Raw genomic sequence first — 19,585 nt, 5'->3', positions numbered from 1 at the left:
GTCAGGAGTAACATGCATCAATCATACGCAGTCCATGACAGAACCATAACATCTCTTCCGAAATAAGTGAGAATGAGTTCGACTGAATTTACAGAGGTTTCCTGTCGCCCATCACACACGTGCACACGACCGTTGCCGCCATTTGCGCAATAGGATGTTTGAATATAACGCGCAATATATGCACGCGCGCATGCTCTTGTACAACGATGTCTGCGCGAAGGAGGTGGTGTGTGTGTTTGTTTCTCTTGGGGGTGGGAGTGTATGTGAGATATATTAACAGAGACTAGAACCTGGTTACAGACAACAAAATTCCCTAGCGCCTTAAGGAACGAAAAAAAACACCCACCTACATGTTCATCTTGATGCTAAAGGTCAAACTGTCCCCAACCCAAGCAGTCGCAAGAAACGGTCATTGTGTGTACTGCTGTGTCCCAAATACAACAATGAGTCGCTCATTCTAAATCTTTTGAACACAAACTTTAGAAAAAAAAAATTAATCTTGTTTTTAAAATCTTCAAATATTTTGAGATGGACTGACAGGTGTTGTGTTTCAGCTGGAACTACTAGACCTTACATAGGTGTAGTAAAGGCAAAACGTTTTTATCCAGTCTCCATGGAAGATCCATTGTCCTGTACTTTCTTTACAAGCCGACAAGATGCGTAGATAAGTGGTGGACGACAAAAGTCACATGCACGACCACCAGGCACAAGATGTCACAGTCTTAAGACAACGACACACACACCCCCGGAGGAGGAAATTCCTCCACGAACTTTCATGTCCCTTCGCGATATGCGTCTTCCGCCATTCCTCAACGACGCCAGAGGCCCCGAACTATTTGTCGTGAGCTCAGTACGCACGTGTCTGCATTTCATTCTTGGTAAACACATTAGAACCGCACACACTTCTCCAAACTTCAAATGTCCTTTTTTTTTACAGGCACCGACTCTGGCGACATCGGTATTACAGTAATGTTCCGGCGCGCGCTGACATTTTCCTAGAGCGGTCCTCTCCCGACGTTTCCCAACAGTCGAGCGGGGAATGTCCCCCACACCTTTCAACTGTCCCGGTGTTGCCACCTGCATGAGAAATTGCTGGCAAAATATTTTAATCTTGTCTTTTCACGTATAAAAAGGGAGGAGTCGCTGACTGGACATGTGAATAGACGAAGCTCATTCTTCCAGAGGATGCTGTTCCTGTGTTTAGCGGTCCTCGTAGGTAAGTGCTGCGTGTAGTAGTACAGCCTCGACAATTGTCGAGAAATGTTGCTTACTGAGACTAAAATAGTGGGCTATGCTCGAGATAGCACGTCACGCCTCTTGATGCTGATTTGAACAATTAACTAGTCAGTAAAGCCATCACCGATAAAACGATTTCTAATTCCTTCAGGCAAGGATAGATTTTATATTCATCAGAAAACATTTCATGTCCGTCATATACTTTGAAGAGCTGGACTGCCAAGATGGAGTGTGGTGAGATCATGGAACCTTCAAATTATGTAAAATTGAAATCACTCTTTAGTCACGAGGCTATCAGAGAGAGAGAGAGGTGGGGGCAGACAGAGAGAGAGAGAGCGAAGCATGACAGGCTGACCGAAGAGGGAGGATGTTATGAAGAGCAAGGGACGGGCGCCAAAATACATTTGTTTTTGGTTTTTATTACCCCTGTACTATAAATAAAACACTTCTTAAAACATATTTTTTTCTGTAATATTTCTAAAATTCATATTTTACAATAACAACGTACTTTTGACTAATTTGAATGATTTGATTTTACAACAAGCAAGTAAGTTTTTTTTAATTGAATAATACTTTAATTGATGATGACTGGGGACAGCGCGTTTATGCTGTCCCCTGCAAAGATGAAGATGATGATGATTGATGAATGATTTACGATGATGGTTGATGATGATGTCCAGGCCTGGCTGCCGCCAACCCACCCCGCATCATCTTCGACTGCACGGGTGCGGACGGGGTGCTGTGGTTTGCGTGCGGTGCCTACGGTCTGTGCCGAGGCGGCCAGTACTCGCAGATCGACTGCGTCAACGGCACGGTGTACAACCAAGACGCACAGCAGTGCACGCAGTAAGTCCTGTCACGTGACTCCTTTCGTCGCTCACTCGTCAGAAACTAGCGTTCCAGTTAAGTGCATGAAACCCCAAAGGAATGGTTGAAGGTTTTTTTTTCTTGGGAGCAGGAATCTGGTTTGTTTTGTTTGTTCTTGGGATTTTTGTTGTTGTTGGGTTTGTTTTTGTTTTTGTTTGGTTTTTTGTTGCTGTTGGTTTTTGTTGTTGTTGTTCTTTGTTTGGTTTTAATTTTTGGTTTGGTTTGTTTTACACTTGCACGTCTCTCACCATTGTTTGATGGCAGACGCGACAACCGGGTGCCGCCACCCTGCAACAGACCGATTCCTAACTGCGCGCAGTTCATCAGCCCCGACTTCCCCGTCAGACGCATCGCAGACCGCGAGCCTGATCCTCAGAGGAACCGCCCGCCCTGCAGCTTCTACTTCACCTGTGCCAACAGCACCTTCATGGGCTACCAGCTCTGCCCGCCAGGTAAGACATTCACAGGACTGTGTCCGCCAGTTCAGATGAGGAGATTAGTGCTGTTTGCCAGGTGTCTCGTGCCTTCAAGTTTCCACAAACAATCCCAGTCAGCAGAGGATGGGAAAGGAGGGCGGGGAGTGGTGGTGATGGTCGGTGAGTTGGGAGCGCGGAACCAAACGAAACAAAACATAGCAACATGAATGGCAAAGAAAATTCAGTCTTTCTTTCTTTGTTTGCAATCCCTACTTTCCTTTTTTGTCCATTCCCCCTTTCTCTCTCTATCTCTCTTTTTCTCGCTATCCTCTTACCTCCCCTATTTTTTTTTCTAATAGTCTGTCCACAGTGTTTCAGTCTCGGTGCTCATTTGCTTATTCTTCTGAAAGTTTCATTAACCTTTTCTTTTTCAACCCACTTCTCTCCCATGTGTGTTCTTTCATACAATCTGCATTTTCTTCATTCCATTGAGATGTTTCGCTCTTTAGCACTATACCTGCTAGAGTATATGGGGAGGTACATAGGCTTTACTCTGTGTGTGTAATGGGTGCCAGTCTTGCAATCCTGAGTTTCTGACACTCTTCTCCATTTCCTAACAACAGGAACAGTGTACGACGAACAGGACATGCGCTGTGAACGACCAGAAAGAGTTCCGCCCGACTGTGGTACCGGTCCACAGCGTCCCACACCGGCTCCCATCATCTTCAGCATCACCGACCGCAACAACAACGGCCGAGGCCCTCTCAACAGCGGGACCAACACCCCCTACCAGCCTCCAAACTCTGGCAATCCCACCTTCCCCTACCAGCCCCCAAACTCTGGCAATCCCAACTTCCCCTACCAGCCCCCAAACTCTGGCAACCCCAACAACCCTTACCAGCCCCCTAGTGGCGGAACAGCTAAGCCCATGCCTAATTACGGGGTTGATCCTTGGTATTATCTCCGCTTTAGGCGGTATTGAGTCTCTTAAACTCCCCTTACAGAAGATAAAAAGGTCTTGTACATCATCGCCATAAATGGCGGCATTAAGATTTTTTGTCATCGGGTAGCAGCCATCTTTCACTTCCTGAAGCATGCAGCAGTCTAACTTTAGGATTTTTAAAACATCTCTTAAAAGCTCCACGATTATTAAAGGTGGATAATCTTTACTAAAATTGTAGCATAAAGAAAAGTTTCTGTAATCAGCACAAAATGACTTTGTTTCCAAGCTAAACAAATGCCATTATTTTTCCAGCTGCAATTTATTCTGTGTGAAATACTTCTAGTGGGATAGAGAAGCACTTTTTAAAAATAACCAACAGTATTCCAGGAAAATGTAGCTTATTATAACAGCGTTTATCTTTTAAAATTTTCATTTCAAAGCTTTGTATGTGTGCAGGCTTTTTCCTTTATCCCACCTTCCCCCCAAATGGTTGTGTTTCCACTCATCTCGTTGACCTAACCCCCCTAATGGGTCACGTGACAGCACTTTGTCACACTTAGGTCATAGTGTAGTCCAAATCATATCATGTGTTGTTGTTGTTGTTCTCTTACCGAGCGAACCTCATGCATAGACATTGTACCTATAAAAACATTCTACCATCGTGTACCCTTAGCGTGTTTCTCTCTACCTTCCGCTGTCCACCGCATGTACCCGCTTTTGTTCAAACGCAAAGTGAAGGGGGTGACCCTCCCTCGGCCTGCGCTGTAACCTGAAGCTTCGCATTTTACTGGTCATAAGCTGTGGAGACGAGGTTAGACAAAGAAATAAATGCATTAACTGTCGTTACCTGCTGGAACTTTTGTTTTGTTGTCTGACTTTCAGAATGAAAAAGGTTTGTCACTGTGAACATCTGATTGTGGATACTGTAGTTCTTTAACACATACACGTGCATACATGCATGCACATACATACACACAGACAATATATATATAATACGTATATCCATCAAACACAAGCATAAATACACTCTCTTATATACAACCTATTATCCTTTTTATTTCGTAATCTACATTTATAAAATCTATAAATGGATGCGTACATGTATTCATAATCTATATTCACACAAACACAAACGCACGAGCATGTTAACAACTCACATATACAGACATACGTATGTGCATACACAACGTATAAATTGCAAGTCACACACACACACAGGTATGCACACGCACAATCACACATGTAAGTGATGTTCATTACGAATTCTAGCGACACACAGACACATGAATATTTATAACATACACAAGTTCTTCACGCATGCGTACTCACAACATCCAGGCCAGCCATGCTACTTTTGTTTGTAATTTTTTTAGTTTGGTGTTGAAAGCCCTCCCAAGGTGGCGGTTAATCAAATCACGGTCAAAGTGCAAGCTCCCAGTGACAAAGTGGATAGCGGGTTTCCAAGGGCTTCTCCACACAACTCTACCGCGCCGTTAGCGCCGACACGGCGTCAAGTGGTTGGCTGTCTGGAACACGTGATTAGCACAGGAGAGTCAAGAAAGGGAGGTAATCCCAGGGGTTACTTAAACTTTTTTTTTTTTTTTTTTCGTTTCAAACCTAGTTGCTAGACCATTGTCTTTCCTCCGACAAGCTGAGCCCAACACAGACTTTAATTCAGAACCTCCATCATGCTAAATAAGTCTTAAGCTGTCGCAGGCCACAAGACAGCAAGACAAACAAGTTTTATTCAATGGTTCGCGAAAAAGAACCACTGAGTAGACTTTTTCTCCAATAACTTCATTAGTCTGCCTTGGATCAATTTTGACCGATAAAACCTAGCATTAGGGCTTCATACAGGTGTCTAATGACGCACGAACTTCTTAGATAAAATTATATTTTAGAACGACCATAAGGCTTTCTCGTGTACAAGGAGAAAAAAAAAAAGACCGGTCTTGCAGTTGGGCTCTTTATCTTTATCGCCAGACCATCAACTGTAACTCAGTAATGTCTGCCTTTCTATTTATTTTTTTATTATTATTTTTTTTTACGAAACGCCGCCCTCTTCCGCTTCGATTGCCGAAACGATCCATCTGTGAGAAACCTCAAGGGTAGTAGAAACTGCGACAGATTATCCGAAGTAATCGGCTGTTCAGAAATTATTCACACACCGATGGTGGAGCTATGACAACATGATTAAAGGTGTTGTCAATGGCCTCACCTCTACAGTCAGGGATAACGATGACCGACCGGTTCCGTATGAAAACCCCAGTGCCAGGTTCTCCATGCATGACTGATTGCTCATCTGAATCCTGACTGGCTGGGCGACCTGTGATGAATAACAACTTTTTAGAGGTAGGAGGACGTGTGTCAGTCCGTGATGCATGCAACGAAATGACAGAGTTTTACTAGATGGAAGAAACGGAGGAAAACAGTGGGATGAGTGAAGTTCTGTAGAACAGAAAAAACGTCAGCAATAGAAACATCAAACACAAATGACAATTAGCCATGTAATCAAAAGAACAGCAGAAATAGCAAATACAAATAACAGTAATATTAAAAATAGCAAACAAATAACAGTGATAGATAAATTCAATAATAATAGTAAACACAAATAACAGTAACAAAATCAGCAATAATAGAAAACACAAAACGCAAAGACAAATGGCATAAATCAGTTATGAGATGCTGAATAGCACAGAGATCATAGATAATAAATAATTACAGAATCCTCTAGAACAAACTAAAAGAAAAATCCATAATTATTTATCGACTTTCATAGTACAGTACGCTAGTGTTTACCCGTCATGCCCCTCTGCTCGCGATACTAGCAGGAATCAGCCTACAGGTAACAATACCCGATTTCTTTTAGGCTCAGGTAACAATAGACAGATTCAATTAGTTACGGCCAACAAAATCTAGGAGCACCCTCAACCAGGGGTCAAACGTTCAACCCACCTGGTCAAGGTGAGCAGGGTGCATGCCTGATGATAGTGTCTGCGTCTCCAGATTTATTTCGGGTAGCGAACGGCAGGGACTCGGGTAATGTAATGGGGAGTCGGGTTAGTGATACACGAGATGAGGTTAATGAACAGAGAGGCAACAACTCAGCAAGCATGGAAAATACGACGAAAACACTCACGACAGTTGTTTGCATTGTTGACATTGTCCAGTGCTGTGTTGAAGACCGCTTTTTGCTGGACTAAAGATTATTTTCAATATTTGTCATTATCGTATTGAAGAGGGTTCGTTGGAGTGTTGAAGAGCATTCCTTGCTCTGAAAGGCTGCACGAAGAACTCCGTGTGCACCTGTACACAAAGGACACCGGCAGTTAACAACGAGACACGATTTCAGAACCAGTGCAATAAAAAAAGGTCTTTGATCTTTTTAAATGTAGTTCGCATTTATTTATTTTTTGTACCTTAGCGTATCACTTGTGAAAAGGCTCAAGAATTTTCGTATTCATCCATGCGTTTATTGGTCTCAAGACTGAAGTATACCTCATGAAATGCTTTACAGCAAATGTGACTTTATGCTTTTTGTCTCGGTATGACATCATGCTATACAAATGTGACACAAGACGTGTGGTAAGACCCACAGGTCAGGGGTCAGCATGCCACAGCACAAAGAAACCGACACGTAACACCGAAGTAAAACATAATACAGACAAAGAAACAAATAATAGACACAGGCAGGCAAAGAAACCAAAGTACTTCTGTCAGCATATTTTGGAGAGGGCGGGGACATTGGTACTTTATGCAGAGCCAGCAAAGCAGCCAGCTCTGTAAACAAATACCACAAACAGAGAAAGAACAACGTACCCAAGACAAGATCTGAACCCAGGGCAGCCACCGCACCGCCCGTCATTTCGAGCAAACCTAATTATGATTTCAATAATCAAGGCTTGCAGACAGAGTCATCTACCCTGTCATTTGTTAGCAGAACAGGGTTTTCGTGAACAACAGACCAAGGTTTGCTATTGAGCTGAGAGTATCAGATGAATGATAAAAAAATAAATAAAAGAACTCAACGAGAGCTTTCCGACCAACGGGAAGAATGAAACTCCTACACAGCAGTAAACACCAATGCAGTATGCACGGACAGGGAGTAATTTTGTGGTAACATATTTTGAGCTGTATACACTCCTAGCACCACAGTCAACACCGGAGCAGGGGGAGTACTTTTCGCTTGAGTGGAAACTAATCTCGGAGACACACCACAGACCATGGCACCGTGAGTCTCAAAATGAAACTTTGTTTTCGCAGTCAGTCGAGTCTCGGTTCTGGTGTCGTGACCAGCGTGACATTAACCAACAGAGTATCATTATCACAGGCTGGGGGGCTGTGTACTTACACCCAGGCTTCACTCCATTCACTTTCGGGCATTTCATTTCGAATGCTCTTGGCTCTGGCAGGATCTCACACAGCTCAGGACGTCAACGTGTAAATGACTTTAGAGAAGGGAGATTATAAAATAATTCCAGGGGGCGCAGCTACAAGGAAATGAAAAGGAGAGAAAGATTACAGAACGTGACTGATGGGCTGAGAAGGATAAGAATGCTAGTGGCAAAGAGGCAACTGAGGAATGTGAGGATGGCAGGTGTTGTCTTTACCATCAGTGGCTTAACAACAAGTGTGGACGCTGGGCTTCTGATATCTGGCACCCAAAGGTATGTTCACGGATATTCTGTTGATCCTTTATTCAACCACATGAGTGATTTCTTCTAATGGTCCGAGCGTTTTTCAGCAGGACTATAGATACTGTAGACACTCTGTGAACATACTCTGCAAGCTGGAAACAATTGTGTATACAAAAAAAAAAACAAAAACAAAAAACACTTGACCAACCTGGTGCTATGGCTTCTGGTGAATTAGCAGTGTTGGTTTTCAAAGGGCCTGGTATTGTGAATGCCACAGATCTTCAGCCACACCAATCAAGGACTGGAGGTGAAGTGTAATTACATGGAGAGAAGTGAACACACCCTGCATTTACCACGACACGGAGAGAACGCTGTCAACGTGCAGGAAACAGCAGAAGTGGTGTGTGTCTACCTGGCTGGTCTGCTGTGGAAAGACAAGAATTTCTTTCACCGCTTATTTCATTGATAAGATTCATAAGGTGAGATGTTTTTCTTTGAAAGTCTTTTTAAGTGAATGAAATGCAACTTATTGTTTTGCTGGATGTGACTGCATGGCTAGAGCAACTGCACTTCATTTGGAAGTAGATGGACTGTATAGGTTGATGAGGAGGACTGTGTTCACAGAAAGGATCAAATGCTTTAGTCAGGTCTGAAAATTTACCTCTCTCTATGTTCCATGGATTAGCACATATTCATTTCGCTAAAAGTTGGGGCAATCTAATGAGATTTTATTATTGTCGAACTTTGGAAGAAGATGGCGTAGGTCTTCTCCGTGTCAGACGACCTCACCTTCACTTACAATACAGATGAATTCTTCTTGTGGTGGGGCGTTTGCCAGGTGACAACACCCAGGAGGTTACCTGGATTCATCTTTTCACAGGTGTGCATAAATTATTGCGGTGTTCTACCAGTAGTTTTAATTATTATGATGATCGATTATTAAACATACCTGTTTATTTATACTAATATCTTCGACGAACAAATCCTGATGATATTCATCAATTAGTTCTGTAACATAGGTTTGCCGTCAGCACGAGGGATGTATACAGCCTACGCTGTGGAGCGTGACCATTTCTCAGGTTAACATTTGTTATGCTTGACCCTTTCTCACCTGTAATCAATATCAGTTGGTCTCGCATGACTGTGACACAAAGTGACACGGAACATGCTGGACGGTTAGCGAGCGTGCCTTAGTTTTTACTCTAGACGAATGGTCTCTCTTGCTCAGAATGAATGATCTTTCTTTCCCATTTACGAAGCTTGTAAAAATGGCGGAAGCCAGCACATTATTAGTGAACTTCTTAATATTCTCCATGCCGTTTTATGTGGTCTGCTTTTAGATTCTTTTCCGCTGAAACGAAATGACACACCTCCTCCGATATGAGATTCACTCCGCTCCTAAAAGTGTATACAGCTCAAAATATGTTTATCACAAGTTAATCACCGCTCATAGAAAAACATTAAAGGACTAGTAGGGGGGACATTTTTATTATGCTTGGGTAAAGTTCGGCGCAAGATACTATTCGCCTAAATTTGGTTGAATAAACTCTTTCCATTTTCGAGATATATGCCTATGAATCACACTGCAAAGAAAGAGGCTGTAATCTTGACCTTTGCACCCAGATACATGAATCCAGCTCTCCCATTGGTTAAAGCCTTCACAACGTAAGCTTATCCATGTACAATCTTGGTGTTGTTGAACCTCTTTGTCTGCATGGTGATATTTGTTTCTGATTTTAAAAAATAATAATAAAATGCACCGTGGAGCATGAAACTGTGGGTATCTGACTTCAACACAATGAAACAGGTTTGAGGGAGTGCAACTGAGGCTGCCATGGAAGTATCTTTCATCTATTGTCTCCGATGAATACAATCCCCGGTGTCAACAAGAGCTTTTGTGTGTTCCCATTGCGGTCAGAGACTGGAGTACTGCCCCTCCCTCCCATTTTTTTTACTGCCCGTACAGCAGCCAGAGATAGTTGGGGAGGGGGAGGAATGGATGGCACACTGCTTAGAACACTTTCTGATATGATCGATATTGCTGTGTCAGATCTCGAAACATTAACGGGTTGTCTGGTTCATCAGGAGCAACACACAAGTGAATGATGAATTGGAAAAAGAATTCATAATTAATGAACCAAGTGCAGGGACAAACAAATGTCGCAGAACTTTCACATACAGGTACAATGCACAGAGTCTGTAGAAACAACTGAAAATAACCAGTAACCGTGACGATTAACTGATCGATGGACTGATTGATTAAATGATTGGGTAAATGAATTTTTACAAAGTTTACAGCAGTTGCCTGGGTCTAACCGCTATCGACTCTAAACTGCAGAGAATTTTGCAGTGCGTGCAACCAAGCAACTGTAAAAGATAATCACAGTCACCGCTGATAAAGTGAGAGGAGAGCGAGGGCCCGGACCCAAGTGTCTCTCCGCATAATGCGGCCATCAAATCCCGCGGACGGAGGACGAGGGCGACTGCCGAGCGTGCAATGAGGGTCTGAACAAGGCGACAACCTTGTACCTGCGAATACAACACCAGCTGCTATTGTTGCCGGTATGTTTAATTGCGTGATAAACAAAGTAAGTGTCCGTTACAATTTGTAGCCAATGCCGTAAAGGTTTGCTGATGTTATTGACTTGATTAACTGCGAGATTGTGGGAGTAAATACTACGATGTATTGTGAAGAAAACGGGTTGTACACACACACAAGCATGTATACAAAATAAGGAGCAGGCTTGCACGCCTAACTGCGCTGACACATAAATCAACTCTAGGTATCCATGTTGAAACCCGATGTCCGTGTCCGAGATGTGAGATATAGTCTTGGGTAGTGGCTTGTACAAGGACCTCTTGGGGTGAATCCCTCGCTAAAATCTGAGGTCACTTTTACGCATGGAAACGAGATAAAGCATTCATGCAAGCCGACCACCAGCTCCTGTCAGGCGGAACGCACCAGCTTCGGACGGACTGACTCCTGTGAGGTCCCTCTGGTCTCCCACTACATCTCCCGCGGTGTCCTTATCATGCACAACGTGTGGCTGCTGGTTCCAGTCCGTCTGGAACACCTCCTTGCCTCCCGTACCCGCCTCATGGGGGCAGCGTTGGAGGGGTAGAGGTGGTGGTAGGTAAGAAGGTGCGGAGCTGGTGCAGGCATGTGAGTCGGAAGGTGAGTCTCTCTAAAGTACTCCTACAAAGCCTTCTATATGCGTGTTAGTGGAGGGGTAGGTGAATGCGGGTGGCTGGAGGTTGGAGGGTGGAGTGTCGGGACCACTGCTGTCACAGCGCCGCGGCGTGTGGTGGAGAAAGAACGCGGCCTCAGTGCTGCGACGGTGAGTGGTTCAGCGGTTCAGCGGTGCTCTGACAATGGCATAATAAGAACCAAATAACTACAACATAAACAGTTCTCACAGCGTGACCTCAGTATCACAAGAACGGTGTAACTAGAGTGTCACGAGAAAAATGTCACGAGAACTTCACAAGAGAGGGTCCGAACAACGAACATGCTCTATGGTAGGAAGATGTCTTTCTGCTTAATATAACAAATTTATCATCTACAGATTCTTTCTTCCATAACATCTCTTCATCAGCGAGTGTACGTAACAGTGTGTGTGTGTGTGTGTGTGTGTGTGTGTGTGTGTGTGTGTGTGTGTGTGTGTGTGTGTGTGTGTGTGTGTGTGTGTGTGTGCATACGTATGTGTGCGTATTTATGTGCCAAAAACGTGCTTGTGTGTGTGTGTTTATCGTACATGCATGTAAAAGTGTCACGTGTCTAGGAGTGTGCGTGTGGGTGCAGAAGTGTACAGCATCCACGATTACAAAAAAGTCCCAGATGTGCATTAATTTTATATAAATAATGTCAGCAGCCAGACTTACACCATTTGATGTCAGAATCGTAAACTTGGTTAATTATTCCAATGTGTTTATTATATATCTCCTTATAAGCTTAATGACTCCAATGTGTTATAGATCTCCATTATCATCTAAACTTCAGTTGAAGCTCGCCATCTGACTGCCTCTTTTCAGAAATAGTTTGGATGACCAAGACTGGGAGAGCTCAATCCTTATTTTTATTGTTCTTGGTATCACGTGGTGCGCTTGGCCATACATTACCTCCCCTGACCACATGCGCCGCCATGACCGGTCAGCGGAAGGAGAAATCCTTGGCACGCATGCCGATAGCAATATCCGGGTAAGACTTTCTGCAGTATATTTGAATCCCCACGACCTAATTCGCCATCTAGCAATGATAGGAATACTTCAGTCAATGATGACACCATCATAAACTAAGCAGCTAGGAATAACCACTGGGGTTAGGCTACACTTGGGAAGCAAGTGAGGGACATGAGCAGATTCAAAGATGGCGGGCAGTTCTACTTGAGTGGGGAACTTTTCTCGAAACATCTATGAACAGTAAAGTCCAGTTTCTGCCAAGTTGTTTTTTTTTTTTTTTTTTTTTTTTTTTTTTTAACGTCCTTTATGCAGATTCATACAGATCGGGCCAGAAATGTTGCAGACGCCGCTCAGAGCTTCATTTACATGTACATCTGTGACACGCATGCAATTAAATCATCAATCAAGCCCCGAATTTGAGTCTTCGTTAAAATTTTAGTTTAGATCTAGTTATAATTCAAAATATGAAGTTAGAACCTTACGATATGATTTTTTTTAAGAAATGAAAAAGCGGGAAATGGGATACAGAAGTTCAGATAGCGAGGCTCAACTGTACACAATACTCACACTATGAACAGTTTTAACACACTGCTCACTTCACACTGGATTTCCATCCCGTTCTAGTTCGCTGACCCTACGACCTCAGCTGACACAAATTCTGCTAACACAGAGCGATCTATCAATCTTTCGTGTCAATTGAAATCTTTCAATATGACGTAATACACGACGTCAGGATAGTGACTGTCGTAATACACGACGTCAGAATAGTGACTGTCGTCAGCAGAATGCAAAATCATGCGGACAGTGACGGACTCAATGGATGTCGTGAGTTGGTAAGTAAATAGTAAATATTCTCGGAAAATAAGCAACTCTTGCAGCATTTCAGAATCTGAACAGCTTCGCGCATTGGTCGTCAAACAGCCGTAGGTCATGGAAAGCTTTAGCAACTCTTCAGACGGTCGTGAGGAATAGTTTCTGGCCATGTCCGGCCACAGGTATATGCCTGACCCCGTCTTTCAACCCCTACTGCCCTCAAATTGCCATCTGAATATTAGACCGCTTCACAGAACGGATGAGGATGAGACATTTTATTCCACTTTGCGAAATTTTGCGCGGGGAGAGCGGATAAAGGCGAGAGAAAGGTTGACGGTAAGCGGTGTGTGTGCTGGCTTTCTTCTCCTGTCAAGCTCACACATCGATCAGGTTGTTTCCACGGCCATGTTTAGATCCCATCATCCTCTGAGCGTCCACCCTTAGCCGCAGTGCCGTCCGTTAGCTAGTTCTCCACCGCCACTAACAACACCATCACCTCCACCACCATCAACCCCCACGACTAACTCCTTTTGCACATGACAAAGAGAAGGAGAAAGAGAGAGAGTGAGATAGAATGAATATTTAAAAGTGCTTACGCCCTATTTAGTTAATAGTCTATGTCAGTGATGCCCAACCTTTTTCGGCCTGCGGGCCATATTCATTTCGAACAGCCGTGTCGCGGGCCATATCCATTTCGGACAGCCGTGTCGCGGGCCATATCCATTTCGGACAGCCGTGTCGCGGGCCACTTCACCGCAAAAATACAAAAAAGAAAACAAAAATAGAGCAGATACCATTTTTTTTATTAGAAACAAGTTGTACTTACCATTAATTATGTACTAATTAGTGGGATATTTGAAGTTTTCCCGAAACCAACTTCTGAATGTCCGGCCTCATCGTAGAGACACCAAGTCGGAGCACTGAATCGAAATGTTCGTCCATCGAAAAAAGAGATTGAGAGAAGCCCCTACGTGGGGACAAATACTTCTTCTTCCCTTTTTTCGTTTTTTTTTTTTTTTCGTTTTTTTTTTTTTTTTTTATTACTACCATGCCGATTTCCTGCACTGTGGGCAGAAGTTTCGCGGGCCGGATGGCACCGCGTCGCGGGCCGGATATGGCCCGCGGGCCGTAGGTTGGGCATCCCTAATCTATGTCATACCACTCACTTTATTTTGGAAATATTCTGTGAGGTTCTGTAAATAAATTATCACAAAAAAATTGCTGTCAGGTTGGACAACGCTGTCAGCTTTTGAGGGAAGAACCTCGTACCTTCAAGCAAACAAAGATAAATAACTTTTCAAGGAGAGGGGTTAAAATGGATCAAATGGTTAAAATGTCGCTCATTTTTTTTTTTTTTTTTTTTTTTTTGCTGTACCTCCGTGTGTTGTATTCTGCAGGCTGGGAGTACAAACACTGGGGTCCACTCGGTTCCCAGGCATCATGACTTCCCTCGTGACGTCAACGAACCTGGTGCCGTTGGAAAGTTTCACAAATTGTCACATGACGTCCGAAACCCTGACTGGCAACAGAAGAGGAACTAAGGAGAAGCGCAGAATCATGGGCATCGGGACCTTCGTCATCGACAGACCCTTTGACAAGCATCTCAAATTCCGGAAGAATCTGCAGGACTTTCAGGAGCAGCATAGGGGCGTTGCCAAGTCACAGGTACGTTGATGACAGCACACGTAGACACAGGTGCAAAGAACAGTGTGTAAAGATGCAAGACCTCCACGGTCTGCCGTTATTCCGGCGATTATAGCCGATTACCGGCGGTTATGGCATATTACCGGAAAAGATCGTGCTTCACACAGTGCGCATGCGCAGGGGACTCAGGTAACGCATGCGCACACACACTGAAAGAAGATACGGGAAGTATCTTTCACGTTTGAGTATGTAAAACTTGTCCATTGTTGTTTGTGAGATGAGGGATTGAAGGAATATGATGTTTAATGTGCTTGTATGTTTGACTTGACAAAGGAAATAGGTATTGCATTGCTTCAAATAAAATCAGAATATCTGCGCATGCGTTACCTGTGAACCCTGCGCATGAGCATAGTATGAAGCATGATCTTTTCTCAAGTACTATTTCAGATCGCCCCACCTGAACCACCTTCAGACTGGAAATGATTTACAATTAAATCTCCAAACTTTGACTCCTTAGATTAACTTTATGTAGCATATAAATTAGCAAACCGTAGCATACATCATCCGTTATAGAAGCGACAGTTTAAAATCATATCATATTTTAATAAAATTCAAGAAAACTTTTTCCCGTGCCGGGAATCGAACCCGGGCCGCCTGGGTGAAAGCCAGAAATCCTAGCCACTAGACCACACGGGAGAGCTGATTCTGTGTTATCGAATTATTATTTTGAAACCACAAATTTCTTTTCTTTTGTTGTTGTTGTTGTTGTTGTTGTTTTTTGTTTTGTTTTGTTGGTTTGTTGTTGTTGTTGTTGTTTTTGTTTTTTGTTTTGTTTTGTTGGGGTTTTTTTTTTTTTTTTGCACAAATCTTTATTTACGAGAGTAACAGAACAATAAAAAAATATATATATGTTGTGACATTTCCACCGTGTACCCGTGTGTGTGTACCCCATACTTAATCCGTAATGTGTGACTGTGAAAATCGTTCACTGTCAGCATGGAGTATGCCTCACACACACACACCCCACACCCGCACCATCCCCAGCCCCTAAAGCCGGGCATCTTACGACACTGTATGATATTGGGTCTGAGGGTGTTACAGTTGAATAACCACTTTTCTAATAGCTTACTTAATGTTGTTGAGCCTGGACATAAAGGGCAAAGATCACTAGGTCACAAATGTTCGGAGGTGCTTATGTCAGTCTGGATTTGGGTTTGTTTGGCAGGACCAGAGTGTGGAAAGAGTGAAAGAGTGAAAGAGTGTTTGTAAGTTGTCAAGGAGAGACTTGTAGAATGTTGATGGAAAAACTGAAAGGAACGGGTACATGAACAATAGTGGGTGTTTTAGTTTGTATACAGACTTTTTCGTTGCTTTCCTATGGTTCTGAGTAGTTGCTAAATATGTTGTTCCAGTCTGGGGTTTTTTTTCCAGGTGAAGCAGCTGCCAGTACCATTTCGCTTGAGCAACTTAAAAAAAGATGAAAGTGCTGGCGAGACTAGGATAGGTGAGCTGCTGCCTCTGCTGCGGAGAGTGTCTACTGGTCACCTGAGAGACCGCAAGTCCTCCAGTCCCTCCCCTTCGTCCAGTGACAGCGTGGAAGTCAAAAAAGAGGATGAGGGGCAAGTCAAATCTGATGGGTGTTTACCTCCCTTGACTGTCGCCACATGCAAGCTCGCCACCAATGGTCTGCAGAAAAGAGGAGCTGTACATGAGAAACGGAAGAACCAGGCTGTGGATCGTTGCATGGAGAATGGATCTCCATCGACGCCGAGGGAAGTTTCCGAGACAGAACGCTTGCCTAGGTTGCAGACTCTGAACAAGCTCTCTTTGCACAGAGAAACGACGAGATTCAAGACAGCGTTTGAAAGCAGTGGACCTTCAAGTAAGCATCACGTCATGGCAACCAAGACGAAGCTGTTGGGTGACCTGATACAAGCTGGCAAGATGGCGAGACCGTATCCAGCAACACCGACGTCACAGCTAGACCCCGGCTACAACAAACGTTACCGATTACCCCCGGTGGGTGTCGAGAGAAGGGCTCCTGTTGAGTCCCCCCCTGTTCTTGAAATGGAGTGGATCGACTTGGTGAACATTCAGCTGGTGGACTACGATGATTACGACCGCTACGCTAGTCGACGGCTTCCAAGCGTCTCCCGTGGCAACAGGTGCAACTGCCTGCAGCCTTATGCAACCCTAGGTCAGGAAAGGAACGATGAAGTAGGTCAGAAATTGAACAAAGGAGCAGGTCAGGGATTGGACGAGGGAGTAGGACAAGAATTGGACGAGGGAGTAGGTCAAGAACTGAAAGAGAGAGAAGGTCAGGCATTGGACGAGGGAGTAGGACAAGAATTGGACGAGAGAGAAGGTCAAGCATTGGCCGAGGGAGTAGGTCAAGAACTGGACGAAGGAGGTCAAGAACTGGGCGAGAGAGTAGTTCAGAAATTGGATGAGGAAGAAAACCCTCGAGAAATGGTTCAATCCAGTTTCGGAAAGTATTCAAGCAAGTCTTGACACAACAACTGTGATAAAGGTTTGACATGATTTCAGTTTCCAAAAAAGTAAATCTCTTCCTGACGACTCATAGATGACCATTCTCCTCAGTTTGTCTTAAAATCACCAAAATAAATAAGTATGCGTCAGCGACAATGTAAGCAGGGAATGTGGCTAGTAAGGTGGATCATATTTTTGGGGGACATGTGAGGAGTTGAGAAGAAGGCAAACGTCATACAGACATTCTCCTTTAACTTGTCTAAAGTTTATACATGTGTTTTCAAAAGAAGCAAACATTAGTGAGTTTGAGAAGAATTGTGAGCTCTGAAGGACTGTGTTCTGACTGAGGCAAAAAAATTCTGAAAACTTACAGTGAAAAATTGGGACCTTGATGAGCTAAAACAGACTTTACGGCCGAGCTAAATCTTGATCCTTGACAGAAGGGGGCCAGACCCCTTGTGGGCCACTTTGTCACCACCCTGCCATCACGAATGATATCTTCCTTTCTGGTGGCAGTACATTGGTAACATATTTTTCTTGTTTTTCAGGCATAACAAAATAGTGCAACTGTAAATATATAAGTATACATAAGAGCTAAACCTACCTCATGTTTTGGTAATGACTAAGTTCGTACAAGATGCTGGTGGTCTGCTGAGGTAGGAAAGGGAAATGAAGAAATCCGCAAGAGCTAATAATTTATTTCAGTGAATTAGCTTTTTAATTGTTGGTTTTTTTTTTTTTGTTTTTTGTTTTTTTTTTTTGTTTTGCTTTTTTTTAACCAACATGACAATTTAGATGTTTATTAATAGGTAACCGCATCCTTCATAGGTTTAATGAAAGGGTGGATAGTACTCTCTGCTTTGAATATTGTTACTTCCGTCCCCATTCTGGTCGGTGACTGAAAAAAACAGGAAAATTTCCTAATTAATCCGGCACAAACAGGTACCAAAAAAGAGGGTTGGGCTAATTTTTCTACATGTATATAAATACTCGATATTTTTCTGATGGAATCCTTCACTTTTATGTACACAATTAAATAAAATTGAGATCATTGGGTATACAAACAGATCACCAGCAATGATGAGCATCTGGGATATTCCCGACGCGCACTGACTTGAAACGTTGTCATAAGAAACTGAGTGTAAAGGGTAAGAAATGCACTTGAATATCATTGTGAAGCTGTATTTTCAAGAAGTCAAATATGTTTGAAAATACACGAAGATATGAAAATCAAATAAATAACAAAATCTGATATCCAGAGAAACGTGTCGGAGTGTTGGTTGAGGACTGTTCTGCTACACATAGGCTCGTGTTTAAATCCTTGGTGAATCTCCTAGGCCTCATTCTTTCCATCTTAAAAGTCACTGAATTTATAAGGAATTTTTTTTTTTTTTTTTTTTTGAATGATGAGCCAGGACGCTCGTACTAACGTTTGATGGTATATGGGAGGCTACCGCAATCTTTCACAACCTTACTGAGTTGTTCCCCTTTGAGCTTGAGCACTGTTAGGCCATCCGACAGAAAACCGCTCGAGTGACAGTTAACCTGGGACTGGGTGTTCAGGGGAAAATAAAATTCTGCAAAATTGTCAGACAAAAATTGGAATATTTAGTTCATTTAGGGGCGCTCTAATTAACAAATGTTCTCATCAAAACTGGGCAGAGCTTCAAATTTGTTAACGGGACTTTACAAGGCTCAGTAAATTTTAAATGAATGCCAAACAAAAAAATTATTATCACTATTCATTAAAGGCAGTTCATTAAAGGTACACAACTGTCTGCTTAGTTCAACTCTCTCCTGTTCAGTGTGTGTGTAATCGCGAGGACACATACACAGGTGAACTGTTGTCCACACAGAAGTACTCATTAAGTGGACTATCAAAGTGATTATCAATTCATCGTCAACACGAACCCCCAGAAATGACTCTAGGTAGATTTTTTGGAGGTGGGAGGGGAAGCGGGGGTGGGGGGTATAATTAGGCTTGCACGGGAGCGACCTCGTTATCAAATGGAAATCTCCTCTTTGAAGGAGCTAACCGCTGCTCCGTGAGATGTGGTGCAACGATGATTCAATCGGACCATGAATGTAATACACAGTTGGGATTCCTGGCGATTCAAAGAAGGAATTGAAAAACTTTCTCTCTCACACACACACACAGAGTAGCAGCAGCATGCGATACAAAGAAAGAAAACGAAAGCAGAACATTTACGCTGTTGTCATCGTGACGATAACGGCAGCAGGAGGGAAGAGGGAGGAGGACAAAAGGAGTTGATGGCAAATGAATGTCACCTGAAGACGACCCCCGTGGCAGAAATCGCTAAAAACGATCGAGCATATGATCACTGCGACCTCCTTTGGTG

At 43.3% G+C, this 19,585-nt stretch overlaps 2 protein-coding genes, 1 long non-coding RNA gene and 1 other non-coding gene across 10 annotated transcripts; 2 read left to right on the top strand and 2 right to left on the bottom strand.

The window, feature by feature from the left end:
* Window positions 1–1,083: 1,083 nt before the first annotated feature.
* LOC112561822 lies at window positions 1,084–4,318 on the top strand. The gene is made up of 4 exons (XM_025234574.1): window positions 1,084–1,216; window positions 1,917–2,082; window positions 2,368–2,555; window positions 3,143–4,318. Exons 1-4 carry the CDS (start codon window positions 1,186–1,188, stop codon window positions 3,499–3,501), a joined length of 744 nt encoding a protein of 247 aa, XP_025090359.1. The 5' UTR covers window positions 1,084–1,185; the 3' UTR covers window positions 3,502–4,318.
* Window positions 4,319–4,428: 110 nt separating this feature from the next.
* On the bottom strand, window positions 4,429–12,986 carry LOC112561824. Of its 2 annotated transcripts, none has more exons than XR_003098731.1 (5): window positions 12,846–12,986; window positions 8,308–8,520; window positions 6,602–6,768; window positions 5,681–5,788; window positions 4,429–4,988 (listed from the first exon to the last, which is right to left on the bottom strand). It is a non-coding gene; the product is annotated as an uncharacterized LOC112561824 (long non-coding RNA). The 2 variants fall into 2 exon arrangements; XR_003098730.1 differs by having other exon boundaries at window positions 4,430–4,988; window positions 8,308–8,523; window positions 12,846–12,982.
* On the top strand, window positions 8,454–18,477 carry LOC112561818. 6 transcript variants are annotated; one of them, XM_025234566.1, is made up of 5 exons: window positions 8,875–8,979; window positions 10,450–10,661; window positions 12,132–12,297; window positions 14,489–14,756; window positions 16,167–18,477. In XM_025234566.1, exons 3-5 carry the CDS (start codon window positions 12,143–12,145, stop codon window positions 17,244–17,246), a joined length of 1,503 nt encoding a protein of 500 aa, XP_025090351.1. In that variant the 5' UTR covers window positions 8,875–8,979; window positions 10,450–10,661; window positions 12,132–12,142; the 3' UTR covers window positions 17,247–18,477. The 6 variants fall into 6 exon arrangements, with proteins under 6 accessions (XP_025090355.1, XP_025090351.1, XP_025090352.1 ...); XM_025234567.1 differs by lacking the exon at window positions 8,875–8,979 and having other exon boundaries at window positions 10,078–10,661; XM_025234565.1 differs by lacking the exons at window positions 8,875–8,979; window positions 10,450–10,661 and adding an exon at window positions 10,700–11,618.
* Window positions 15,360–15,431, bottom strand: Trnae-uuc. Its single transcript has one exon. It is a non-coding gene; the product is annotated as a tRNA-Glu (tRNA).
* Window positions 18,478–19,585: the final 1,108 nt, after the last annotated feature.

This window comes from Pomacea canaliculata, linkage group LG4 (assembly GCF_003073045.1).
Source record: "Pomacea canaliculata isolate SZHN2017 linkage group LG4, ASM307304v1, whole genome shotgun sequence".
In the NCBI taxonomy this organism is placed as follows: Eukaryota; Metazoa; Mollusca; class Gastropoda; order Architaenioglossa; family Ampullariidae; genus Pomacea; species Pomacea canaliculata.
The sequence above is the reverse complement of the archived record's forward strand: the minus strand, read 5'-3'. Positions and strand labels throughout refer to the sequence as shown.